The 27,982-nt window shown below is 42.3% G+C and overlaps 1 protein-coding gene across 2 annotated transcripts; it reads right to left on the reverse strand.

Annotated features, from left to right (window-relative positions):
- Positions 1-7,946: 7,946 nt before the first annotated feature.
- LOC114563589 (zinc finger protein 335) lies at positions 7,947-26,974 on the reverse strand. 2 transcript variants are annotated; one of them, XM_028590398.1, is made up of 4 exons: positions 26,491-26,974; positions 25,125-25,201; positions 18,068-18,179; positions 7,947-9,888 (listed from the first exon to the last, which is right to left on the reverse strand). In XM_028590398.1, exons 1-4 carry the CDS (start codon positions 26,765-26,767, stop codon positions 8,822-8,824), a joined length of 1,533 nt encoding a protein of 510 aa, XP_028446199.1. In that variant the 5' UTR covers positions 26,768-26,974; the 3' UTR covers positions 7,947-8,821. The 2 variants fall into 2 exon arrangements, with proteins under 2 accessions (XP_028446199.1, XP_028446192.1); XM_028590391.1 differs by having other exon boundaries at positions 18,068-18,182.
- Positions 26,975-27,982: the final 1,008 nt, after the last annotated feature.

Here is a 27,982-nt window from a genome sequence, read left to right on the forward strand (position 1 = left end):
TATCAGCAGAGCAATCACGTAATGCACAGCAGACTATGGTGCAGGTATAGATTATTTTCTGAAATATAGCTTATATGTTATGTTATTTTATTCTTGTAATAGCCTATTATCACTTTATTTTTCTCAAAATATCACGACTCCTCCAAATCACAGAGAACACTACTGTGTTTATATACTTTGAATGTGCATAAAGTTTTGGACAAGAGCAGTAAATCTTGCTCAAACATCTGAAATATTACAGTCCAGGGGTGAATGTATCATTGAGGTGAATAATTGTCATATGCACATTAAGGAGGTTACTTAACCAACAAAAGACGCAAAACAGGAGGTAAGAGTAAATGATGCCTATAGGCTACATGTGTGCTGACTCAGGTATAATTAGAAAAGTCCATCCAAAGGAGAATAAATAGTTGAAAACAATACAGAATGCCTGACAGCCTTACTGCAATATATTTCATTATGTTTTTATATTTGGATTGTAATCTGTTTCTCTTTAAATAAAGATATTTGCAGCATACATTGATTCAGAAAAAGGTAGAAATAGGTGCATAAAAATTCACCAGAATGCAGGAAATTAAGTGTTTAATGCTCAACATTTTTAATAAATCATTTTAATTACTTTGCTGTTATTGGAATAAATAACACTTAAAAAAAATTTTTTAGAAAAAATCTCAACATAAATCTCACACTAAACTGAAAAAGGCTGTTACTGCAATTTTGTTAATTTCACAGGAAAAAACACTTATTATTAGACGAGGAGCCTAGGATCAAAATAATGAAGTTACTGTCTGTGTCTGACCAGGGCTGGCACATGTTCACGTTAAAAAGCGTGTGCGTGCACAAACACACTACGGTCCCGCGCAAAGTGTCCCGGTTTTAGCTCCAGGAAATCTGGTCACCCTAAGCTACACCGTCCTGTACCTTGTATGTTTTTTGAGCCAAATCAAATGCAACAGCTGTTATATATGTTAACGTTTATTTTCAAGTTTTATTTTGACGGTCTTTTAAAGTTTACATGCTGTCTCAGCTAGCGGTTAGCCGAATTAGCTGTTAGCTAAACTAACGTTAGCTTGCCTGTGGAGGCTAACGGCAGACCACTACAATCAGCTAGTGGTTAGTCGAATCAGCCGTTAGCTAAACTAACGTTAGCTTGCGTATGGAGGCTAACGGCAGACCGCTACAATCACCTAGTGGTTAGTCGAATTAGCTGTTAGCTAAACTAACGTTAGCTTGCGTATGGAGGCTAACGGCAGACCGCTACAATCACCTAGCGGTCAGCCGAATTAGCTGTTAGCTAAACTAACGTTAGCTTGCCTGTGGAGGCTAACGGCAGACCGCTACAATCAGCTAGCGGTTAGTCAAATTAGCCGTTAGCTAAACTAACGTTAGATTGCGCATGGAGGCTAACGGCAGACCGCTACAATCACCTAGCGGTCATCCAAATTAGCGGTTAGCTAAACTAACGTTAGCTTGCCTATGGAGGCTAATGGCAGACCGCTACAATCACCTAGTGGTCAGCCGAATTAGCTGTTAGCTAAACTAACGTTAGCTTGCCTGTGGAGGCTGTCGACCAGAAGTGTGGAACAGATTGTGCAGTGTCGTAAATCCTCGTACAACAGTCCATGCGCGGACATTTTGCGCATGTGCAGAACGGATCGTGCAGGCAGCACGGATCGTGTACCGACAGTAACGACTCATCTCGTAGCTAGCTGACGTTAGCTGTTTGGCTTGGTTCCAAGCTTAAAAAGTAACATTTTATAGTAACATTTTCTAAGACTTCAATGGAGAAAACCTTTAAATTAAATTTAATCCCAAAAACACAATAAAAATGATCACCTCGGCCCAGGGTTCGAATCCAACCTGTGGCCCTTTGCTGCATGTCCCCTTCCCCCCCCCCCCCCCCCCTCTCTCTCTCTCTCTCTCTCTCTCTCTCTCTCTCTCTCTCTCTCTCTCTCTCTCCACACTTTCCTGTATTTTACTGTCCTATCGGCCAAAATGCCCAAAAAATAATCTTACATTTCTGGTCTGGGTCTCTTTATTTTTTCTTTGCCTGGGAGGTCGGACCGATCCACTGCCACCGGCTCTGTCTTTTGGTTTTGTCATTTTAGCTGATGCTTTTATCCAAAGCGACTTACAGTTGCTATAATGTAGAGGCCACACACCTCTGGAGCAACTAGGGGTTAAGAGTCTTGCTCAGGGACACACTGGTTGATGTATCGCAGTGGGAATTGCGATACACACCAAAGGCATGTGTCATATCCACTGCGCCATCACCACCCCATTATATTTTCTTAACCTTTCCCTCTTCCTTTAGCTTTCTCTCGCACCTCCGTCGCATCAACTGATCTCTGACTCTGCTCACGGAGAAAAATATGTAGCCTACGCTGCAAACATTGCCTTACACTATTAATCTCGCACAATATACAGAATAACAATAGCACTGATACTTTACTAACATTAGCTTGCATTCGTTTGGGAACACAATAGCTGATGAAATGAAATGGTACCAAAATAACGAAAACGTAAAATTATTATTCATTTTACATAGAGGTCATAACCAACATGTTAACTGACTAAATAACTAAATGCAATTTGTAATTGTTTTCTAAAGTAACCTAAGTCGTACTGGAAGCCATGTTAATCTTGTTAAATTGGATGTGAAGGCCTAATTGTTTGTTTCCCGACCGCTGTTGCTGTGTGTGTGTGTGTGTGTCTGTGTGTGTGTGTAAGCTTGACACTACTGTAAAATTAAAACCACTTTCAGTGTTAGTGAAGTCTGACATAACAGCAGTAAAATCTACGTAGCCCCCCTCTTCATTTTATAAGTTTTGTGCATTTGTGATAATCAGGTATCCATTTTGTATCTTTTGTCACTGTAGGCAAGTCAAATTCACACATAGCTCCTTTGACAATTGAAAGACAAATAGCTTAACTTCCTCCCCTGTCATAATTTTTTTCTCCTTTTTTGTTAATTTCTGAAAACATAACAGATTCTCACAGAGTTTAGATGATAGAGAAGTTCCAGTCCCCTATATGTGAGATCACACACAGAAATGATGCCAGTTCATTGCAAACCTTTTAATGATACCCATACATTTTTAAACACGTCATGAAAGAGTACTAAAAGGCAAAATATTTGTTGGCTCTGCAACCTACAGCTACTGCCAATTACATCCAAACATCTACACATACAAACACGACTCTGATATATGTTTTTACTTTACATGTTTTTACAGTCCTTTGTTCTTTGATTTGTAATTGAGAACAAAGAATGATTGACATTAAAAAAAACTGTTACACCTCAGGCTTCAACCTGTGAAAAGTTAAGGAAGGGGAATGAAAACATTGCAGGCCTGCATCAATTTGGCTTAATATCTAAAAACTCAAAATTCAGATTTCACTTCCCAATTCTGAAAACAAGCCTAGAGGCCAATAATGAATAACGTTTGAGGTCATTTTACGGTTGCAACCGGGCATAAAACAAAGAAGAAAAGATTGTATTCATTTCCGCCACGTATTTCTCCTTTTTTTTGCAGACAAGGCGATTGTCAACAAAGACAGATATAAGTGGACGAAAGAGGAGAGGAGAGAATTTTTAAATTTAATTTATGAGCCAAATATAACAGCTATTTTAGATCGTTGTCGTCTGGCATTTACGTGCATCTGCATCATCATAGCAATGTTTTGACAGCGTCGCTGTTGTCTTCTTATAGCTTGATTATCACCATCAGCTGACACATAAGCACTATTACAACTTGTGCAATATGAATCATTTGTAATTTAGATAGACGGCGCAATCCATTTTGGCTAGCAAACTTTGTTCGCAAATGTCAGCTTGAATGTTGTGCCATTCAGTGCGGAAATGAATGGAAACACCTTAATATGTCTCCAATCATTTCAATATACCAATTTGATCGCAAAACAGCATGTGACGTCACTACGCACAGGTTTTTATTCGCTTTTAAGCCGATGGATGGAAACACACTTTAACCGGCTTTATTCGAATGTACTGTATCTCGAATGTTTTTAGCGAACTTCAGATAATTCGATTGACAAGTGGATGGAAACATAACGATACATGAGAAGGTGCAGGCCTGCGCCACACAATTTATTCAACCAGTGTCAACATTTACCGTTCAACACCAGGCTGTCTCCAGAGGGATGCTCATTAAGTATACTGTAACAATATGAGTAACAGAGTGGACTGTATGTGACATATACATCATGAAAAACTATTTGTTTATCAGCACTGCCTCCAATTTTTGTCCATGGCTTTAACAAATAGTTATGCGGCTGTGGCTCAGGTGGTAGAGGGGTCTCTTTTTTTCTATCCTGGCCCTGCAGTCCCATGTCGAAGTGTCCTTGGGCAAGACAATAAACCCCGAATTGCTCCTGATGCTGCTCCATTGGATTGTTAATGTGTGTGAATGTTTATTTCATGAGCAGGTGGCACCTTGTACGGCAGCCTCGGCCACAGTGTATGAATGTGTGTGAATGGTGGATGGTTCCTGTACTGTGTAGAAGCGCTTTGACTGGTCAGTTAAGACTGAACCGCTCATAAATAACTTTACGCTCGACACTGTGCTTCCTTGGGTCCTGAGCAATACACCTGCCATGACATAGTTGCATCACATACCCAAGTTGCAGCTCCTCGAGGTCAGAAACACCGGTAAAGTACACTCTGGGTCACAGGAAAAACAACAGGGGCAGTCTTTACCATTAGGCAGGGTCAGCAAATTCCTAGGGCCCCAAGGTAAAAGGGCCCAAAACATACACACAAAAATAGTGAATTATGTTACTATTCGTTTGCATTTTACACCAAAATAACTTACAAAAGGCCCCAAAGCACTTAGAAAAATATGCAACTCAACTGTATACTACTTACTGTGTACTTCTACTTCAGAGGAAAATATGACCTGACAGAAATGTTACTGGTTCTGTTGCAGATTCAGGTGCCCCTACAGGTTGTCTCATTGGAACTACAGCCGCGCGAGCTGTAGTTCCAATGAGACAACCTGTAGGGGGACCGAAGAGGGAAAAGTTACATAGTATGCCTTTAAAGTGGCTATATGTAACTTTCACTTTGTGTTGATTCTAGCGGCCGCTTTGGACAAAAGTGGTACAGTTTAACCCACCTGTTGTCCTAAAGGTCTTTTCTTTACGGGCTTTATTACCCAACTGTAGATTACTGAGTTAGTGTTACCAGGAGGTCACATAGTCGTGCTGAATATTTTGCTCGGACAGAAAATAATTCATTTACAATAAGAGAATATGTTACAGAGCATTGTTGCATTTCCAGTTTTGCATACGGTAACTTAGCCTACTTTGGATGTCTCATGAGATAAACCAGATATCACTGTCACTGGGTCACTAGCCAAAGCATTAAGAGATTGTTGTAGCAACCAATGTAGTAATAACTTAGATTAATATAACACATTGCACACATAATTGTAAAGTTATTTCATGAATGAAATAGACATATTACATACCTGATGGCCAATTCAGGGTCGGTTTTGAATCATTTACAATCCAGTAATTGTCTCCATCTGTTGAAAGCCCGACCGAGCATGACTCGCGTTTTCGCTTTCTGGTGTTACACCGAAATCTGTGACCCATCAGAATGTATTACTGTAGCACCGTCTGCCTGCGTAAAATCATTCTGTGACTTCGCGGGGAAAATCAGACCGGGCAGAGGCATTAATAAAAACTATATGAAAATAGCGTTCTTTTCATTGTTAGTCTCATTTGCTGTTACAGGTCATCATACAGATCAGAATGAGATGGAACATTACAGTTGCATAAACATTCAAAAGTTACATACGGTCACTTTAAGTAGCCTATGTTGTGTTTACATTGAGTGCCAAGTAAAAAATGTAATGCAGGAGTTGTACTGTGGTTACATTTGTTTATGATTAATAGCTAAGAGTTTTATTTCAGAAAAATATTTTGAGTAATTCTTCTACTGCCAATACCAACATTCCCAGTTAGAGAAAGGGTCAAAAGTAAAGCAAGACGCTATTTGCTTGGGGCCCATCCTGATTGCGGATGCTGGATATACTAGTGGTACAGTCAAACTTTTTCTTCACTTCCCTGGAGTCAACGAGCAGGAGCCGACAGCCCCAGGAACAGCCCCACTCTGCCACTGCAACTCAAATGGTGTTAGTCTGCAATACTAATGGCACAAATGCTGGGAATGTTGGTATTGGCAGTGGTTGAAGAAAAACTATTATTAGTATATATAAATATAATAATAACACCACACAGTAGAAGTCCTGCATTCAAGAACTAACATTTCAGGTAATCAGGTGAATGTAGTAGTACAATGCTTTTCTCTGAAGTAGAAGTACACAGTAGATCATTAGTAGAAATAGTTGAGTTGCATAAAAGTGCTTTGCGGGCCTTTTGCAAGTTGTTTTGGGGTAGAATGAATCAGTATAGCAACATAATTCAATATTTTTCATACCTAAATATATATAAATAAATAAATCTATAGCTGTTTGAGGCCCTTTCAGCTGGGGGCCCCAGGCCATTGCAGTCTGTCTCTGTGCTGTGATACAAATTGCCTCTCGGAGGAGAAAGAAATGCTGTGTGCGGTCGTTGGTTAGCTCAGTAACAACTGTCTGCTCATAAAGATTACATTTTCTATTTTTCATTACTACATTATGTTTACTACATAAACATGCCACTTAGACAGCTTTGTTGTTGTTGGAATGTGTAGCGGTTTCCCTTTTGACTGAGCTAGGCTAACTAATGCCGTGTTTTCACTGTATGCTACAACTCGACTCGTTTTTTGGGGGGGTTTTCCATGAGCAAAATTTGTGGAAACTGTGGTACTAAAGCGAGCTCAGTTGATACTTGAAGGAGTTAAAACGCTGCAGACCGCTGATTGGTCAGAGAGAATCGTCTTTGATTAGCGAAATGTCAAAAACATTGTGGTAGCTATTTGACGGTTCGTCAATAGCTACCACCAGTGTTGCTTTAAAGACGATGTCACGGCAGTTTTTCACAGCGTCGCAGTGGAAAACAAAAAGAGAAAAAGTACTGGTTCCATAATACAGCATGCACAATATCCAAGTATGACGTGACTTAAAGGTCCCATGGCATGAACATTTCACTTGATGAGGTTTTTTAACATTAATATGAGTTCCCCCAGCCTGCCTACGGTCCCCCAGTGGCTAGAAATGGCGATAGGTGTAAACCGAGCCCTGGGTATCCTGCTCTGCCTTTGAGAAAATGAAAGCTCAGATGGACCAATCAGGAATCTTCTCCTTATGAGGTCATAAGGAGCAAGGTTACCTCCCCTTTCTCTGCTTTGCCCGCCCAGAGAATTTGGCCCACCCATGAGAGAGAGACATCATGGCTTTCAAACGAGCAAAGTCGCAGTTGGTCAAGGCCACACCCTCCACCTTGCCCCCCCTCTCCTCCTCAATAGCTACAGACACAGAAATGGCACATCCTAAGGAAAGCTCATTATGGGACTGGCTCTAGTGGCTGTAGTTCTGCACCAAGGCTGAATTTCGGGAAAGAGACTTCAGATACAGTATTAGGGGACCACTAAGGTCTATATAAAAGAGACTTCAGATACAGTATTAGGGGACCACTAAGGTCTATATAAAAGAGACTTCAGATACAGTATTAGGGGACCACTAAGGTCTATATAAAAGAGACTTCAGATAAAAGGGGACCACTAAGGTCTATATAAAAGATCTTCAGATACAGTATTAGGGGACCACTAAGGTCTATATAAAAGAGACTTCAGATACAGTATTAGGGGACCACTAAGGTCTATATAAAAGATACTTCAGATACAGTATTAGGGGACCACTAAGGTCTATATAAAAGAGACTTCAGATACAGTATTAGGGGACCACTAAGGTCTATATAAAAGATACTTCAGATACAGTATTAGGGGACCACTAAGGTCTATATAAAAGCATCAAAAGAGCACCATGTCATGGGACCTTTAATGTGCCAATAAGTGAGTCGAGTCAGGCAGAGCCGTACCATACAGTAGAAACAAGGCATAAGCTAACAGGTTCTCCCTGCTTTCAGTCAAAAAGAATGAAAGAAAAAAAAAAGAACTTCACTGAAGACATCTCAGCATCCTTTGATATTGACACTTTGCAGTGAGAGAAATTAAATCTTGTAGTGCCAGCAGTCCTAAAAAAACAACAGCTGGAAGTGTCTGGAAATGGAAATCTGGAAATCACAGTAGGATAAGGCAAGAATAGATTTTTGTTTTTGTTTTGCTTAACGTTGGATGAACTTTAATTGTATTTTAAGTCAAGTCATATTATAAGTCAACTCATTACATCAATACTATAGAGCTGTAAGGTGCTCAAAATATTCCTGTTCTGTTCATCCTGTTTGAAAAAGTGGTCAGTGGACAGTGCAGGTACACTGTGATGTTGGCAGTGTCCCAGCATCATCAGCCCAAATGTGTTAGCTATGTAAATACAAACAAGACCATTTAATGACAATTTGATGGATTTAGTGTTATCAACACTGTCTCAGGCACTCTTTTACCACTCTGTGATCCTCTCTCCGTTTAAAACAAGGAGTAGGAAAAGGTTGAGAGGCCTTCAGGGAAAATCCTTTCCTTTGCCTTAAAAAAACAGAATTCACATATTACTGCTATGATCTAGGATAAATATCAACTCTACGTGCCATGACATCACAGGATACAGCCTTGCTTCTTTAGTTCGTGCTTACATTAGACGCTAGAATTTCCATGTAAAGGATTTCAATCATTCACCCGTCATAGGCCCCAAACTGTACGAGGATCAGTTCCAGATGCCATCCGCCTCCCCCAGCGGTCAGTCTACAAACCACACTGGGACTGCTGCCGGTGTCTGCGAACGCTACACATTTGGCTGAAGGACTGTCCGCACCGCGAGCAGCTGTAGGGCTTCTCCTGTGTGTGGACCGTGCGGTGCCTCTTCAGGTGGCTGGACGAGATGAAACTCTTCCCACACAGTGTACATCGATAACGCCTCTCCCCGGTGTGGATGAGGAGGTGGACCCGCAGGTTGTTGGGCTGGGCAAAGCCCTTCCCACAGTGGGGACAGGTGTAGGGCCTCTCCCCTGTGTGCACCCTTTGGTGCAGCTCCAGGGCGGCTGCGCTGGGGAAGACGCGCCCGCACACAGCGCACACCACAGGCTCTTGAGCAGCAGCAGCAGCAGCAGCAGCAGCAGCAGCGCTGCTACCGTAAGGCCGCCTCGGGATAGTCGTGGTGGCAGAGGGAGCTGTAGTGGGAGGGGGTGGAGGCGGCGGTGGAGGTGATGCAGCCACGACGGCAGCAGCAGCAGCAGCGGCAGCGGCCATGTCGAAGGAGGCGGCGAAAGCAGCCATTTCGTGAGCGCCACCTGTGAAGAGCATGGTTGGAGGGCCGTCTAGACTGTCTCCTCCGCCCTGCGAGGGGAAGGAGGCAGAGGGGTGGCCAGTTTCTGTGTTCCCCAAACCCAGCTGTGCTACTGCGTATGCTGCACCAAGATGGCTGACCCTCTCCTGCATCCAGGCCAGGTCCAGGCCCAGACTGTTGAGGCGGTCGGGGCTGGGCTCATCGGAGGCTACGGGGGCTGACAGCTGAGGGGGATGAAGTTCATCTTCTGTGGCATCATCTGTCTGGATCTCTGGCTTCAGAGCACCATCTATTAGGGTCCCTCCAAGGTCCCTGCGAGTAGCCTCGGAGGCCGTGACCCCCCCACAGCCGGATGTCAAACTGTTGCCCAGAAGTACGGCAGCTTTACGTTTGGCTCGAGGCCTGCAGGTCAGGTCCATTGTGGCATCGGTGGGGGAAGAAGAGGTCTGGGTGGTGGAGGTGTTGTTGGCGACACTGGTGTTAAGAACAATATCACTGGGGGGGGGTTCCTCACTGGGTTCCATGGCTGAAGACACAGGGCACAGGGGAACAGGGTGAGAGGAGTTAAAGAAAAAAAGAGAAATTTAAAGAGAATCATTAAGAAAACATTATTGGTGCACTATTTAGCTCTTAACACATTTTATAAAGCCAGACAGAGAGGGCTGATGAGAATTGACAGGAATAGAATGAATTTAGGAAAATCAAAAACTATAAATAAATTTGACTTGGGGACAAATCTAGGTTAGATCACATCTAAGATGTTCTATGTTTCTGTTTCGTTAAGATAAAATTTCATTTTCTGAAATACTTTAGAATACTTTTTGGATCCTGGTTATCATTTGTAATTTCTGAGGAAGTCATTTTTGCGGTAGCTTCATCCTAGGTAATGTTATGGATCAGTGTCTGTCTCCCTGTCCTGCTTGTTTTCCTCTTCCCTTTTTCCCTGTTTTGTTGTCTGTGTGTTTGTTTCCACCTGCTGGCGAGAGGTGTGTCCTGGAGTAACTAGGTCAAGAGGCGTGGCCACTCTCTCCTGCTCCGTTTCCAGCTCAGCTGCAGCACATCTTCACTAATCACCCAGCAGTTATCTACCCCGGCTGTTCACCTCTACAGCACCAGTTCGTTACAACCATTCTCGTGATCCCGTCTCTGGACCTGCTGCTCACCTGCTGACATCTGCTTCCTTGCTGCCTCCTTGCTGCCTGCTCGCCTCACCGCTCTGCTCTCCACCAACCATTCCACCCAGCCCTCGTCATCGCTGCCTGGCCACACTCCCGCCTCCTGACCTCCGGCTTCAACCACAACCTGGAGCTGCTCTCCTGGCCGATTACCTCCTTGGCAATTCTACATTGTTCCTAATAAACACTTAAAATTGCTCATCTGTGTTCGTGTGCCTGTCCCTGAGTTCTGGGTCAAACGAGAGCCTAACAGGTAATGAGTGTGTATTATTTTGACTAAACAAAATACCCTGATGATCTACTTTTGATCTCTGTGAGATCACATTATTTTACTGCTTGGTGTTACCAACTTTGGTATTTTTCAACCTAGAACCTATTTCCCCATGTTTTTATGTCTAAGTGACTGACGGAAACAATGATTGTGGAAACTGGTCCAGTATTAAGCAAGATGGCAAAACAAGCAAGCATCAATGGTGTGTTATTGGGCAATTGCCTATTTTGCCACTGACCGGCTCAGATTATTCTATAAGTGTCTGACAAAATGATGGAAAGGCTCTCTACAGAGGTCGACTTTTTTTGTTAAATTTACATGTGGAGATATGCGGGCTTAATACACACAAAGTATTGTTTATTTAAATGGAGTCTGGTGAGTTTGGCGATTTCGGAGCCGTTTCTGGTTAAACAGACAGGCTCTTTGTTATATTCTTCACTGTTTCATGTTCCTAGATATAACAATGATAACACAGTGGCCGGGTTGTGTCAGTGGTAGAGAAGGCGCACATATACTGAGAGGTTTATGCCTTGATGCAGAGGTCCAGAGTTGTGACAATTTCCTGCAAGTCTTCCCCCTCTCTCCCCTTTCTTAAGGCCGAGACACATCAGGCCGATTATCGGCCGTGGGACAGTCTGGCGAGGTCAGTGACTCAAATCTGTTCAGTGTGTCCGGTGTCGTTGTCCGTCTGGGGGGCTGTTGGCATTCATTTTGGCCGACCTGACATGTTCGGTCAGCGACAGGGCCGTCGGGACTCACACGGAAATGACGAGCGGAATGAGGGGACTAGAGTCTCTCAAAATCTGACGAAAATCTTTTAAACTGATCTTTGTTGAGCTGAAATGAAGACCGATTCAGGAACTGCACGGCCTATTTCTCACTTAAAATGTTTTCAGAAACGCATAAACATGTTTCAGTGAACAAACCCATGTGACGCGTTCGTCCAATCAGCTGCCGGTTTTCATTTCTTGGGCAACATTACAGATTAGCACCGCTTGCTGTTATAGAGACGACACGCCTCGCCTCCCTCTCGTCTTTTTGGTCTGTTCTGTGGCAGTTTTTTGGACCTCGGGGACGCGACTGATCATATCGACGGGGTTTTCTGTCAACTGTCGGCCATATGTGTCTACACCGTTACTTAGCTGTCCTGTCAAAAATTAAAGGCAGAAAAGCCCAAAGAGTAATCTTAAAAAAAAAACGATAACACTGACTACGACGGAATATTAACCGTTTATTAGCCCAACAGCATATCTTTACAGCAGCATGGCTAACACCAACAACGTAAGCTGAAGTTACCCACAATCCATCAGGTGTATCTTAACTATGGAATACGGAATAGCCCAACATACACAACATCTCCTCTCCTCTTACAATAGATGTCCTTGGGAAATAAGAACTGAGTGTCTACTCAAATGCTTAGCTCTTGTTATGACACAACATTCACAATTTTACAAAAATTGTATACAATACAAATACAATGATCATTACAACTTTCTCAACAGTGTGTTTTTCTATTCTACCTTAGGGGTGAGCGTAGACTACCTCCAGCCCCTGACTGTGCCCATGTCACTATTTAATCTAATAATTCTGGCCTGCAGGAGGCTGCTGCTCTCTGGAGTATTGGCGGTCTTTTTGTTATCACATGGAGAGCTGGTTTCTGGTGCTGATGCAAAAGAAGGGGTCTCTTTCCCAGCCACATCTGCAACTGGAACGTTTGTCTCTGGCTGAGTCTCGCACTTGTGTAGGTAAGTAAACAGGTGTTGATTGACTCCCTGACGAAGGCTTGTATGCCAAAACGCGTCTGAGTACTTTAAGATTTATGATGACTAAGCCATAAATAAAGGCTTTGTATTTTTCTAAAAGAGAGTGCCTTGGAGTTTCCTTATTGGTTTCTACATTATGATTATCCCATCCAAAGAGCACCTCAAGCTAACTTTTTGAGTCCTGGAAGCACTCCGCTACAGACATTTGAAGTAAACCGGTGTGTTGAAAAGTGCATCTGAAGAATCTCCACAAGACAGTTCTACAGGCACTGTAGGAGTCGATCCACATGCTTTCTCCAGACACTATCAGCGGTTTGGACTGTATAGGATACTGGTCCACTTTGTGCAAGAACAGTTGCAGGAACCCACTTAGATTTGCCTCTGTAGTTGCTGACAACACAGGTTCTCCATAAGTGAAAATTCTCTCCTTGGCCTGATGTTCTATTCGCATAATCTACTTCTCTTGTTGCTTTTGAACAGTGTCCTTTACTGCTGATGGTTTCAAGAGATCGAAAGTGGTGCCCAGATCTCTCTTAAACATCAGGCTGGCAGGACATTTGTTTTTGCCAACCTGGTCTCATAGAATTCCATGAAATGATCACAAACTGTTAACACCGCATTACGTAGTGGTGGCACGTAATGTGTGAAAATTCCGTGTGGCCACCACGGAAAACAACGCCAATGTAAAGTCAATGAGAAGATGACGTAGCATTAGGAGCGACTATGGTAGCGAGTAGTATGAAAGACCGAAAATCCGCGTAGGGAGGTTGGTTGGGGTGGTGGATGGGTTAAACACAGGACTTTCACCCAGGAGACCAGGGATCGTGTCCCTCGTGTCACGTTTCCTAAACCCAACCGTCCCGTTGTTGTCCCGCGTCCCGTTATTGTTTTCCTAACCTGTTGTAGTCCCGCGTGTCATGGAAACGTAAGCCCACCCATGACCTTTTACTTAAGGGGCCGTGTTCATTTCACGGAATTCTTCCGTGGGCCCATCACGGAATTTTTTGCGATTCCGTGAATCTGCCACAGATTTTGAGTTAAGAGGTGTTAATTTCACAGAATTCTGTGGCATCAGGTTGGTTTTTGCATGTGGACTGTTGCGGTAGTTTAGCAGAAATTTGTAAAGTCTCTGATGCAGTGTTCATTGACCTTGTGATGCTTTCAGTGCATGTTTCATTATCTGGAGGAACCTTTCTGCAAGGCCGTTTGTTACAGGATGGTATGGAGCTGACTTAGGGTGCTTTCACACCTCCCTCATTTAGTTCGGTTGAATCGCACTAGAGTTCGTTTGTCCCGCTGGTGCGGTTTGTCAGGGCAGGTGAGAACGCGGCATTCACACTCGGGTGCGCACCAAAAGCGGACCAAACAAGCGTACCGAGACCTGCTTGAAGAGGTGGTCTCGGAACGCTTTCAATCGAACTCTGGAGCGGTTCTTTTGTGGTGAGAACGTGATCCGTACTCAAACCGCACCAACTATACATACTCCGCAAGTCCGAGCTAGTGTCTCTTGTAGTCAGGTGTGTTTAGCAATCTGCAATGCAGCAGAGCAGCAAACTGTAGCAGCTTGCAGTGTTTCTATCACAGAAATAGACAGTGGTCAAGCTTGCCGTCCATCACTGGCATCTCCATGGTCAAACCAGCCGCCGCTAACATTGGAGACACCGCACGGCAACGCAGAGCAAAGTCTCGGTGACCAACCTTGACCTTGGTTTGACCACTAGTCCAGTACACAGGATCTTCTTCCTGTATTTACTTTCTTGCTCCCGCCCCCAGATACATCCGACCAATAACAGGAGTGGACGTTCTTGCGTGATTTGTAATAGCACATTTTGGTACGCTTGGATTTTCCCAGGTGTGAAACCAAACCAAACTGAGGGCAAATCGCTCCAAGTTTACAAACTCACCAACTGATTCGGACCAAAACAAACAAACTACAAGTGTGAAAATGCCTTTAATGTGTTGCGCTCCATTAAAGGTGAATTATACTAGCCACATCCAAGGTGGCTAGCGCCATCGTGATGTCAAAATGACGTAATATCCTGCTGGCCCGATTCATGGCGCGCTTTTGGCCCGATTGATTTTTTTTATTTTTTTAGCGACGTGCGACAAAGTGGAAACGGGGCCTGAACGAATTTGCCGACAACCAGATACCAAGACTCTCATAGAGACTGCAAGCCTCTCTTGTAAACTTACTGGGTTAAAATGAGCTCTTTTATGTTGAATGGAAGGCTTAATCCGACAAAGTAGGTCATTGAATCAAATTGAAGCATTGACAGCAATGCTGCTGCCAGTTCTGCCGTTGATTATCTTTTTCTTCTTCTTCTAGTCCGTAGAAAGAGCAACGTCGGTAGCCTTTGCTCATTAGCGCCACCGCTGTTCAGGAGAAGAATGCAACTAGTGTCGCGACCACCAGCGCAGGTATAAATAGTCACGGAGATTTCATGACGTCACATTTGCACGCACCAGCTGGGCTGCGGTTACTATAAAACACGCTTTAGCTTGCATAAATGCATTAATTTCCTGTGTGACAAGTTGAGATCCCTTGTCAAAAACTAGCTGTGTAGGAGATCTGAAACGACTAAACATTTCTCCTAACTTCTCTATTGTCTTTTCTGTGGTGGTTGGACCGCATGACAGCCACTTACTTTTACTGTGCGGTCAACAGCTACAAGAAACATTCGGTCAACAAATAGACCTGCAAAATCAATGTGCACACAATGCCATGGCTCCTGAGGAAACTCCCAGGGATGAAGAGGAGGCTAGTGGCGGATTCTTTCAAACCTTGTGACAAGATCAACAACTTTCAGCTATCTGTTCGAACTGTTTGTCCATGTTTGGCCACCAAAAATAGCTTCTTGCTATTTCCTTCATTCTCACTGTTCCACTGTGTCCTGCATGAAGTTGCTGCAATACTGTGTTTCCTGTAATCACTCTCTTCCCCCACAGCAAACATCCTGACTGAACTGACAGCTCTGACCGTCTTCCAACAAAGGGCTTTAAGTTTGCGTCATCACCATGAGGTTTTCTATCTCCCTGAAGTAGAAAATGTCCACAGTGTTTGACTCTGGCTTTGCGACAGGAAGTGGGAATCTGGATAAACCATCTGCATTGCAATGAGAGTCTGATTAGCAATACTTAACGTCATAGGAGTGTCCTGACAACAGCAACACCCACCTCTGTAGTCAGGATGCAGTAAGAGATGGTATATCAGTGTACGGTCCGAGAATGGTCGTGAGAGGTCGGTGGTCTTTAAGGAGTGTAAAACTTCCTTCCATACAAGTATTGATGACATTTTCAACTTCAAATACAATGCTCAGAGCCTTTCGTTCTAGTTGAGCATAATTAGACTCTGCAAAAGCAATCGGCTTTCTCTCACCGTCTGGCGGTATGTGAGAGATCACTTCCCCTACGCCGTGAAGAGAGGCGTCACAGGCAAGCTGAATCGGAAGCAATGGGTTGAATTGGGTTAGAACCTCAGATGTAATAAATGCATCTTTTGCCCTCTGAAAAAGCCTCCCGACATCTAGCCGACCACTTCCGTGCGTTCTCATTGCATAGCAAATCATGTAACTGCTTTAGATGTGATGCCAGGTTGGGAATGAAACGTCCATAATAGTTCAACAGTCCTAAAAAAGACCTTAGCTGACTAACATTTTGGGGTGGCGGTGGGTCCACAATGGCTGTGGTTTTTGATGGTGCAGTGTGTAGCTCCTTAGCATCAATCACATGCCCCACAAGTATTTCACAGATGCGTGGAAAAACAAATTTTTCCTTGCGGACTCTCGAGCCGTATTCTTCCAGAGTTGCATTCAAGTTGCGCAGATGCTCTTTGTCATCTGCTCCAGTGCACAGGATATCGTCTAGGTAGCACTGCACTCCCTGCAACCCGCTCAGGATTTGATCCATAGCTCGTTACAACAGTATTAACAGACTCACCCTCCTCTTATCATTATTTTTGTGACTGTAAGTCCAAGCTAAACTTCTCAAGTATCAAACATAAAATCACTTCCTGAAGCAAAACAAATTCTAAAGCAAATCTCTAAAGTTAAAACTTAGTATTATATGATCAATACTTACACTTTATTAATCTTGTTGTAATCCACTGTTTAGGGTGTTTGTGTGTCCTCCAAAGTCGCTCTAACGTTAGCTGCACTGAAACGTTAGCTGCACTGAAACGTTAGCTGCACTAAAACGTTAGCTCAGGCACTGAGCTGTCACTCAAGTGTACTCAAAAAACTTATTAGCCAGTGGGGACGCACCCCTGAAAGACCCACCCACGCGAGAGGTTTGTACCAGAATTGGAAACAAAGAGTCTGGAAGCGCAAACAAGAAAGCTGGGAGCGCAACTGCAAACGTGATGGAGAGAGCAAAAGACTGATCATCGTCTTTGTTCACATTAGTCACTTAGACACCAATCCATGTTTAAAACCTACATGTACATTTAGCATTTTTCTGTTCCCTTCTGTCTTGCCCTCTTTTGGAAGCTAAATGAATAGACCATAGAGGTTCATTCTTGACTTATCTGTGAGATATATCCAGGGTTGGGTACAGAAATCCAGTGCTTATACGGCACTGGTGCCTTAATGACAGGTATCTACCGGACCGAATTGCAACGCGAATTTCTGTGCCTCATTCCGGTGCCACTGAAATGCCTGCGCTTCTCTCTGATGCTCTGAAACAGACGTTACAGGCAACAGAAACGTCGCTGCACGCTAGTTAACACTACACTCGACAGCAGCTAACGTTAGCCTACCGCTAGCTAGTAGCTGGATTAAACATGGTTACAATGCGGACAGCTAAAGCTAAACGGTGTAAAGTTTGTCTGTATTTCACTGTAGAGGATTCTGACACCGGGATGTAACAGTCTGCAGCGAAAGTTGTCGGAAAAACACAGACGGTGCGTTCAATGAAACTGGTAACCTACAGCCTCATGGTGCATTCAAAGTTATTGTTAAATACCCTTTTCCCATCTGGTGGTTGTTTTTGTCATTCAACAGCTATTTACTAGTGAAATAAGTTATTGTTATAGTTATTACATTATTATTACATCATTTAATTTTGACCATATGGCCTTAGCAATAAACAAGCCGTCCTTTAATGTCTCCAACTGTTGTTTAGTAGTGTGTTTAGTTTTTTTTTTTTTACTTTCTTAAAAAGTATCGGTTCAGGCACCGTTAAGGCACCGGTACCGTTTTAAAAGTACCGCTTTAGCACCGGTATAAAAAAAATAAAAAATACCCAACCCTAGATATATCTGTGATAAAATATTCTAAACTCAAGTTTACCTGGTGAAGGACAGAAAAATGTCTGCTCTAAAGCCCTATTTGCATGGGACTAGTATTACCCGGGGGCCCCTAGTAATTTGTAATAATTACGGAGGTCATCTGTGACTTTATTCCTGTCTTCATATTCTGCTTTCTTTGTATGAAAACCAGAGTAAACATTGGAACCATAAGAAGAACAGAGTATACATACATTGTACAGAGCCGCACTCACCAGTAGACAGGCCACACTCGGCCCTGATATTGACCTCCACCTTGAGGTCCAGGTTGCAGTCATCTTTCTCCACCCTTTCCTGCTTCACCAGTGGCAACCCCTTGGTTTCGTCCTGCTGTGAGACAGGGAAAAGCAGCTGGAATACGACATAGACACATCTGCATTGATCAGGTGAGGGCTCAACGAGAAGGATTGCCTGACTGCCTCAGACAAGTAAAAAGACATCGGGCGATAAGTCTGAGGTTATTTACGAGGTGTCTGCCAGCCAGATTGTTATGTTAGCAAGCAAACTTAAGCACAACTGCCCACAAAGTACTGCTTGCTGGCAAAGTGCTAATTTCAAAACGTTCCTGACATATAGACACTTTACAAACTGATAACCCCGTCATTGTAACCAAAATACATAATAAAATAGGAGTTTATTTGCAGAGCTAATGTCAGTGAACTAGCATGTTGCTACTCCCCACAGTAGGCTGCTTGAAACGCTATCAACACACAGGACCAGTGGACCAATCATAGTCCTTGCGGTCTGCGTCGCCTTGACGCAAAGTTACAAATTTTTGGAGGTGCACGTCAAGCTACGGCGGAGGGCTCGGAGGGGGGTTCGCGGCGGGGCAGAGGGGTCTGCGGGGGTACGCCGTCGATTCGACGCGGAAGCATGAATCAGCCTTAACTGTCCCTTAACTGTGACTCACTCCCCGTTGCTGGTGGACTAATGTGACTTTGCTGGGAGGAGAGCAGAGGAGAACAATAGAGAGGAGGAGAGTGGCAAAAATAGGCGATCTCCACCAGTCGCAAGGAGTGACGCGGATGACCACAGACTCAGCCGCCAGTCCGCTGTTTGGCTCAATTAAAAATGCTGGAATTAGAAAGCTTTTAGAAAACTTTCTAGCCAGCCAGCCGCTAAATATGTATACATCCCAGTGTTTCCGCTCAAAACATTTAGTCGGCGTTCCAAAATGATTGCCTGCCACTGCGGCTTAAGAATTTTATGAAATGTCATAAAGTCACAATCGCGCGACCCTGCAGGGCTGTCCGCTTTGTGCTCATTTAACAATTTTCTTAAGTCATTGTTGTTTCTGATATACCCTAATAAATAAACAATTTGTACGGGGGCAAGTCAAAATTGATAACTGATGCTTTCTTTGCACTGTTGCCATTAGCGCTGTTAGCGATCCCCGTTTCCTCCACCCTCTCCCGTTGTGATCCGCTAATCAGCCGTTTGAGCTCCATATGAGCACAAATATTGATTTAAAAACAATTTTATTGGTTTAAAAAATGGTCCTCAAGAATCTATGATCAGAACTCCTTTCATGGCAACGGTCTGTTGTATAGATTCAACAGACCGTAAAATTGCTCCGATTGACCAATCATACATTACATTATATGTCATTTAGCTGATGCTTTTATTCAAAGCAACTTACACTTGCTACATATACGGTATGTCAGAGACCTCTGGAGCAACTAGGGGTTAAGTGTCTTGCTCAGGGACACATTGGTTGATGTATCGCAGTGGGAATCGAACCCAGATCTCCCACACCAAAGGCATGTGTCATATCCACTGCGCCTTCACCACCTAATCAGAATAGAGTATTAAACAAGGCCGTGTATTACATGATGTTATCTTAGATTTCTACAACCGATGATGAGAATTTCATTAGTTAGCCTAGTTAACATGGTACAAATGACTCCGTATATTGGGGGAAGGCAAGCCAGTCCTCCCACCTGCCATATCGGCAGAAGTGGAGATGGTGTGTGTACGTCCTTGAGAACTAAGTCGTATAACTTATGTTGTCGATTCATTTAAGCCTGGTCTTGCAAATTTAAATTAAGTTAACTGGTGATTTTCGTCGTTTGTGTTCTTCACCTGCGAGCTAAATTGCACGTAGCTGTTGATTCAATAGCGATTGCTGAACACCCTTGCTCACGTTTGTATTTTAGGTGCATTATTTACATGCTGAAGTAGTTACACTGCATTAAGATAATTTAATGAATACTGGGTTTATTATTTGCTACAGAATGCTTAGCCTATATGTCAAGATCAAAGTTGGCCTATATTTATTTTTTTTTGTAGAGTTTTTTTATTGAGCACATATAGAGTTTTCAATCAACAATATAAGAGCAGCTCAGGTATTTTGGTATAAATGTACATATAAACCCAAAAAAAACAGGAAAAACAAAAACAAAGAGCAGAAGTAGAATATAATTTTGTAACAATTAGTAAAATAAGAGTTTATACAAATAAAATGAAAGAAAGTAAGTATTTATACAGATACTGATTGTAAGAAGTCTATGAAGGGTTGCCAAATATTATAAAAACCTAAAGGAGATTATCCTTCAACAAATATCTAATTTTTTACAAATGTAAAGTATTGGACAGCTCTCAAAGCCACATTTTGTCAGTGGTTATCGCTGGCCCTTTCCATGACATCAGAAGAAACTTTTTTGCAGTAATAAGAGTAAGAAATGAACCGCTGCTGGGCTGAAGTCAATTTTCTAAATAACTGTGATGTGCCAAGGATAATCAACAGTGGTTCCAGTGACAATGTAGTCTTAAAAATTCTTGACAGTACCGGTACATTAAATACAGTGAGGAAAATAAGTATTTGAACACCCTGCTATTTTGCAAGTTCTCCCACTTGGAAATCATGGAGGGGTCTGAAATTGTCATTGTAGGTGCATGTCCACTGTGAGAGACATAATCTAAAAATCACAATATATGATTTTTTAACTATTTATTTGTATGACACAGCTGCAAATAAGTATTTGAACACCTGTCTATCAGCTAGAATTCTGACCCTCAAAGACCTGCTAGTCTGCCTTTAAAATGTCCACCTCCACTCCATTTATTATCCTAAATTAGATGCACCTGTTTGAGGTCGTTAGTTGCTTAAAGACACCTGTCCACCCCATACAATCAGTAAGAATCCAACTACTAACATGGCCAAGACCAAAGAGCTGTCCAAAGACACTAGAGACAAAATTGTACACCTCCACAAGGCTGGAAAGGGCTACGGGGAAATTGCCAAGCAGCTTGGTGAAAAAAGGTCCACTGTTGGAGCGATCATTAGAAAATGGAAGAAGCTAAACATGACTGTCAAGCTCCCTTGGACTGGGGCTCCATGCAAGATCTCACCTCGTGGGGTCTCAATGATCCTAAGAAAGGTGAGAAATCAGCCCAGAACTACACGGGAGGAGCTGGTCAATGACCTGAAAAGAGCTGGGACCACCGTTTCCAAGGTTACTGTTGGTAATACACTAAGACGTCATGGTTTGAAATCATGCATGGCACAGAAGGTTCCCCTGCTTAAACCAGCACATGTCCAGGCCCGTCTTAAGTTTGCCAATGATTATTTGGATGATCCAGAGGAGTCATGGGAGAAAGTCATATGGTCAGATGAGACCAAAATAGAACTTTTTGGTCATAATTCCACTAACCGTGTTTGGAGGAAGAAGAATGATGAGTACCATCCCAAGAACACCATCCCTACTGTGAAGCATGGGGGTGGTAGCATCATGCCTTGGGGGTGTTTTTCTGCACATTGGACAGGGCGACTGCACTGTATTAAGGAGAGGATGACCGGGGCCATGTATTGTGAGATTTTGGGGAACAACCTCCTTCCCTCAGAGCATTGAAGTTGGGTCGAGGCTGGCTCTTCCAACATGACAATGGGCCGAAGCACACAGCCAGGATAACCAAGGAGTGGCTCTGTAAGAAGCATATCAAGGTTCTGGCGTGGCCTCGTCAGTCTCCAGACCTAAACCCAATAGAGAATCTTTGGAGGGAGCTCAAACTCCGTGTTTCTCAGCGACAGCCCAGAAACCTGACTGATCTAGAGAAGATTTGTGTGGAGGAGTGGGCCAAAATCCCTCCTGCAGTGTGTGCAAACCTGGTGGAAAAACTACAGGAAATGTTTGACCTCTGTACTTGCAAACAAAGGCTACTGTTCCAAATATTAACATAGATTTTCTCAGGTGTTCAAATACTTATTTGCAGCTGTATCATACAAATAAATAGTTAAAAAAATCATACATTGTGATTTCTGGATTTTTTCTTTTAGATTATGTCTCTCACAGTGGATATGCACCTACGATGACTATTTCAGACCCCTCCATGATTTCTAAGTGGGAGAACTTGCAAAATAGTAGGGTGTTCAAATACTTATTTTCCTCACTGTACATCAGACCAATAAGTGGCAACTTTAGGGCAAGAAAAAAATGAAAATGAAAAAGTGTTGCATTGAGGGACTGACATTTATCACAGCTTGATAAAGCGTTCGGGAAAATGCTGTGGATCTTTACTTTTGAAAAATGAAGCCTATGTATAATTTTGAACTGTATAAGACAATGTCTCGTATTATTGGAGCAGGAGTGTATGTATTCCAGAGATTCTTCCCAGATGTCATCAGGAATATGGATACCCATGTCCTTCTCCCAACTATCTTTATATTTATTGGACGAGGGGGAAGACAATGGGCAAGTTTTCTCTTAAATATGTTCTTAAGAAGGTTCCTAAGAAAAGTCTACGCCGGATTCATGACGTGTTCTTAAATGAGCAGATTTGTTCGCACCTGTGTTCTTAGGATTGATGAATCCCACGTCTTCGTAACTGAAAGCGTGTGCCAGTTGTTCCTAATTAGCATAAAAAAATGCCCCGCAAATTCCCATATAAGGACATGACACTTCCTGTGCACCTCCTGGGAGACAGGTTTTCGGAGATTGTCGGAGCCGCGGTGGAGGAAGTACTGAATCTCAGTACTTAAATAAAAGTAGGCCTACAAATATCCAGAGACATATTTACTTTAGTAAAAGTAAAAGATGTCCACTACCACAAACAAAGCCTGGCTTTTAAAAGAAGTTCCTATCCTAACCAGCACAAAACGGAATGTGTTGTTAGAATCGGAATGCGGTTGGTTTTATTCATGGATGTATTTTAAGACAGTTTTATTTTCTTTAACCATGCAAGTAAGCAAATAAAGTGTGTGAAGCAGCGGACATGGGGAGATGTGAAGAGGTCCAGCCAAATAAATAAGATATGAACGCGTCTTACGCAGCCTGGCGGAGGAGTAAACGACGCTGTGGTGAGAAATAGATATAGCTACTTTGATTTAAAAACGGGAATAATAAAAACAAACTTTTTCATTTTCACTTTTACCGGAGGCTGTATTACCGAGGGTCAGCGGCGCTGCGCCCGGGTTCTGCAGCACCAGAGCCGGCTTGGATCAGCGGTGCCCCATATATACAGTATCTACGGTAACCCATATATACAGTATCTACGGCAACCCATATATACACAGTATCTACGGTAACCCATATATACAGTATCTACGGCAACCCATATATACAGTATCTACGGCAACCAAACTTTACTGGTGAGACAAACGTGTGACGGTCAGGAAGACGTTTTGGGGGGGGGACACTGATCAGAAAATGTAACGGAACATTGTAGAAATGTAGTGGAGTAGAAAGTAGAGATAATTGCTGTAAAATGTAACAAAGTAAAAGTCATAAGTAGGCTATGCACTATTGAGTCAACTTAAGTAAAGTACAGATACGTGAAAAATTTACTTGAGTACAGTTACAAAGAATTTGTACTTTGTTACATTTCACCACTGCATTTTGGCCCTATAAATGGCGATCAATCACCAAATAACACAGGATTTAATCAGTTTAATTGCTGATGTAAATTGCACTGTTAGTGTTTTTTTGCATAACATGATTTATTTATTTTTTTCAACAAATGATCAGAAATACATTACAGTACAATATCATTGTAAATGACTGTAGAATTGAATAAAATGCAGTAAGCAATCATTTGGAGCAAATTGTCATCACTCAAACGTGCATAAGAGTGCTTTTCAGTGTTCGTAGATTTTGTTCTTAGCTAAGAACAAATCCAAGTTAAGAAAACATTAGCGAATGCCAGAATCTTCGTAAAAAGTGCGTAAGAAGGGTTTAAGAACACATTTCTTCGTAAGAACGGTTGGTGAATGAGGCCCATTGTTTGTAGTTTGTTATATATATATATTAGAGATACATTTATCTTTTATATGGGGGTATAGTGAAACATTCATCTAGCATAGATTGTGGTTGTGTCTCGAAACCTGGCATGAATTTTCGGATGTAGTCTCTGACCTGTAGGTATCTAAAGAAATTATTGCTATATAGTTTGAACTTTGTCTGAAGTTGTGCAAAGGAAGCAAATTTACCCTCAGTGTACAGGTCACGGATACAACATAATCCTAATTTCCTCCAATCAGAAAACGTCTGATCTAAATTAGAAGGGGCAAAGGATGGGTTTTTTGCAATTGGTAAAGAAATGGGTAATGTTTTGTGGGTAAAGTGCGATTTGATTCCTTTCCATATACAAAATAAATTATGTATGATTGGGTTTTGAACGTCCTTTGATTTGTCAAGCGGCGTTGGTGAAAGTACCAGGGCTGCAGGTAAATATGGATCACAGTCTTCCATTTCAATAGCTAACCAAGTGGGAAGTGTGTTAGAAGTGATGTTGAAGGAGTTTATAAAGTTGGCCTATATTGAACTGTATTTTTTGAGTTACTATATATAGTAACTCAAAAAATACAGTTCAATCACAACTGAAAATATGCCTCGGACCTGCCCCCACTGCTAAAAAAAAAAGGAAACCCTGATATGGCTTATATCTTTTACGATTGAAAGTTGCTTATGGAACAGTAATGGCTCACTAGCACAGCACAAAAAACACTGCTGGTTTGACTGTTTCTGATAAAGTGGATTTAAAAGTAACGTGTGATCAAAAGTGACATTATTATCATCAGATAAGGATTCCTCTCACATAAAGTTCCATACATTCTCCCGGCATGTTTGTTTTTATAGTTCTCAACTTTCAGGCCCCGTTTTGTGCGTACGCAGCACTTATAAATGAGCAGGTCACCTGTCAGTGTGTGTCATCTCTACTGCCTTCATTTCTATGTTCTCAGAAGATAAATTAACGCCTTACATACAGTATAACCGTAAAATAGCTGTGACTCAATAGACCTTGTTTAAAAAAAAGATTCTGCTGATTAATCTTTACCTTTGAAATGTGATGAAAGGGTTTGTCTTCAGAGGCGGCAGGAAGAGGCGGCACCACAGGCTGATGGTCCTCAGCTCCTGAAAAATAACACAACACTGAGCAAGTAATGTCCACAGGTTTTCCTGCCTTTTGAACTTGTGTGATTTTGGATAACGGTGTCATCATTTACTGTGGACAACCTTCAAAGTCAATTCTTAGCTTTGGAATAAGCTACTGAATAGCTTCAACCTTACGGTGCTTCAGACTATAATATTGTGCGGTCTTGAATGGTCAGTTCTTATGTAAAAAATAGCACTGAACATATCATACGTTCATACATATCATCGTTTTGGGACCGATGGGTGGGATTGCTGTTGACCAAGTACACACGGCGATACAGCAAATAATGTTGAACCATGTATCCAGCCAATTTAAATAGCTCAAATGTTACCAAAAGCTAGTTTTACAACATTCATTATTTTAGTTGTGTGCTTATAAAGGCCTATTACATAATTCTAAATGGATGTGTTCAATCAAATTACCATGAGACTAAATGAGGCCAAGTTACTCCAGCAGAGAAATACTGTACGCTAGGTCTGGGCGATATGGAGAAAATCAAATATCACTATATTTTTGACCAAATACCTCGATAGCGATACCGCAACGATATTGTAGTGTTGACTATTGGTGCTTTCACAAAATATTTACACAATGAGATTTTTGATAAATAATCCTCAGTAACATGGATATAATGACTAAGTGGGTAAAGGCAAATAATAGAACAGCTACAACAGTCTGGTAAGTTCATAAAAGTACATCACTTTACTGCAATGCAGCCTTCAAAACCAGGACAAGACAACACTTATGTCATATTACGATATCCAAAATCTAAGATGATATATCTATTCTCATATCACGATATCCCAGCTCTACTGTACACATAAAACAGAGTGGAAGGAGACTGGTTAATAGGAGCCCAGCAGCAGGGAGTTACGCAATGTCATTTCCCTAAATTTGGAGAAATGAGGCCAAAACAAACAGCACGTAACTGAAGTATAACTGTCATTTTGGCCAGCCTGCCACACATGTGATAGGCCTACACCGTTAATGTATGATGCCAGGTCCACAGTGGTGCAGGAGCCACTGGAGCATGGTAGTGTATGCTCAGACATGATGAGAAGTTAGAGCAGGGTGGACACTGACAGCCACTACAGGCCCACTACTGCGTGGTCTCCTATTGGATTAAATACTGAATGCATCGGCTTATTAATAAGCATATAACGAGGACACATCTGTGCCATGGCTCCCTCACACGTTAATGAAGCAATGATGGTGCAACCCCAGCAGGCCAGCTGCAGCCCTGCCTCTTGCACATCTCTCTATTTACCTTCGGGTGGCCTAAAATGAACGGCGTGCATTTCCTCCCGCTGATTTCGTCTCCTCATCTTCCTCTCGTAGTTCCGCACCTTCACGTCTATTTCTCGCAGTTTCTGCCGCAGGGCATCGTTCTCCTTCTCGCTCTTCTCCCGCTCCAGGTCCATCTGGGAGCGCAGCGCCGCGTAGCCATCGTCCACCAGTTTGCAGATCTCTGCCACTGCCGAATTGGCCAATATCTCTATAATCGAGGCGATTTGCGCTTGAAAGCCAACACAGTCCGCCATCATTGCCAGGTCCGTCTGTCTGTCTGTCTGTTCCTCCACGGACGGATGCGCTCGGCAGACGGCGGCTGCTGCGGCGGCGCCCGGGCGTGAACAGGCTGATATGAGATGTGACCGACTGGGTGACTGTTTTCACTGTCTGCCGTTTTTTCTGTGCTCTAGAATGTTGTGGTTCTTTGCGAGGTGCGAGAGTCGCCTCTTGATGACGTCAGTTTGTTGTTCAGCATCCCTTCACATGCACTTCACAGATCCTGTGGAGTTCTGGAAGAAAACTGAAAACTAGTTCAGTATTCAAAAGAATCACGTCATTAAATTGGAAGCAGAAGACGTTATTCTTAATTATGACAACAAAAACAATATACAGGATTGTCAACCTATTAATTCTAGTATATAATGCTAGTCTCACTTTGTCCCACAGCAACATTAAAATAGTTTAGATTTGTGTACATTGTTTCTGTTAATAATGTATTACATTAAGGGTCCATTTCATTATAATATTCAGATTTATCATAAATAATTGAACATGCATTTTAAGTTCCGTTAAAGAGGGGTGGAGGTAGGGTCACATTTGAGCATTAAAAATGTACTTGAAAGTAACGCAATAGTTCCTTTCTGAAGTAACTAGTTACTTTTTTGGAAACAGTAACTAGTAACTGTAACTAATTACTTTTTAAAAGTAACTTGCCCAACACTGGTCATATCCATAAAGTGAAATTTTCTAAATCTCGGCCAGCTTTTATTCACTTTTTTGAGTCTATCCAAATTATTAATAAGAAGAAAAGTATTTATATAGTTGATGTACTGCAACATTGTTTTCAATATATAGCCTACATTCCATTTCACCTTTTCTTTGTATTGTATTTTCTATATTTTGTATTGTTTTCTTTTTTCCCCCTTCTTTTTTTCTTTCTCTTTATGGGGTTGTGCAATATGTTAGTTGTGCAATACGTACGCTATTTGGGTTGGGAATTATGTCAGTGCATTGTGTCATTTGTGCAATTTGTAGGCTATGGGGTTGGGCAATATGTTAGTTGTGCAATATCTCATTGTGCAAGGGCTGTGCTACACTTATTGCAGAGAATGCAGCCGACAGAGCTGTTGAATTAAAAACTGCCACTGAAAGAAGGCGTTAATGTGCTTACTATAAAGGTACCTGTCTAATGTATATGAGAGCATGTTTTGTGTTGCATGAGAGTATGTGCTGAGAGATGCTTAAGCTGT

Source organism: Perca flavescens, chromosome 2 (assembly GCF_004354835.1).
Source record: "Perca flavescens isolate YP-PL-M2 chromosome 2, PFLA_1.0, whole genome shotgun sequence".
NCBI classification, from domain to species: domain Eukaryota; kingdom Metazoa; phylum Chordata; class Actinopteri; order Perciformes; family Percidae; genus Perca; species Perca flavescens.

Coding starts and splice junctions, on each gene's coding strand:
- LOC114563589 (XM_028590391.1), bottom strand. CDS start 26,767: ATGATGGCGGACTGTGTTGGCTTTCAAGCGCAAATCGCCTCGATTATA. Junction 18,183..25,124: donor CCTTTCATCACATTTCAAAG/GTAAAGATTAAT, acceptor CCTGTCTCACAG/CAGGACGAAACCAAGGGGTT. Junction 9,889..18,067: donor CGAGTGTGGCCTGTCTACTG/GTGAGTGCGGCT, acceptor CTGTGTCTTCAG/CCATGGAACCCAGTGAGGAA.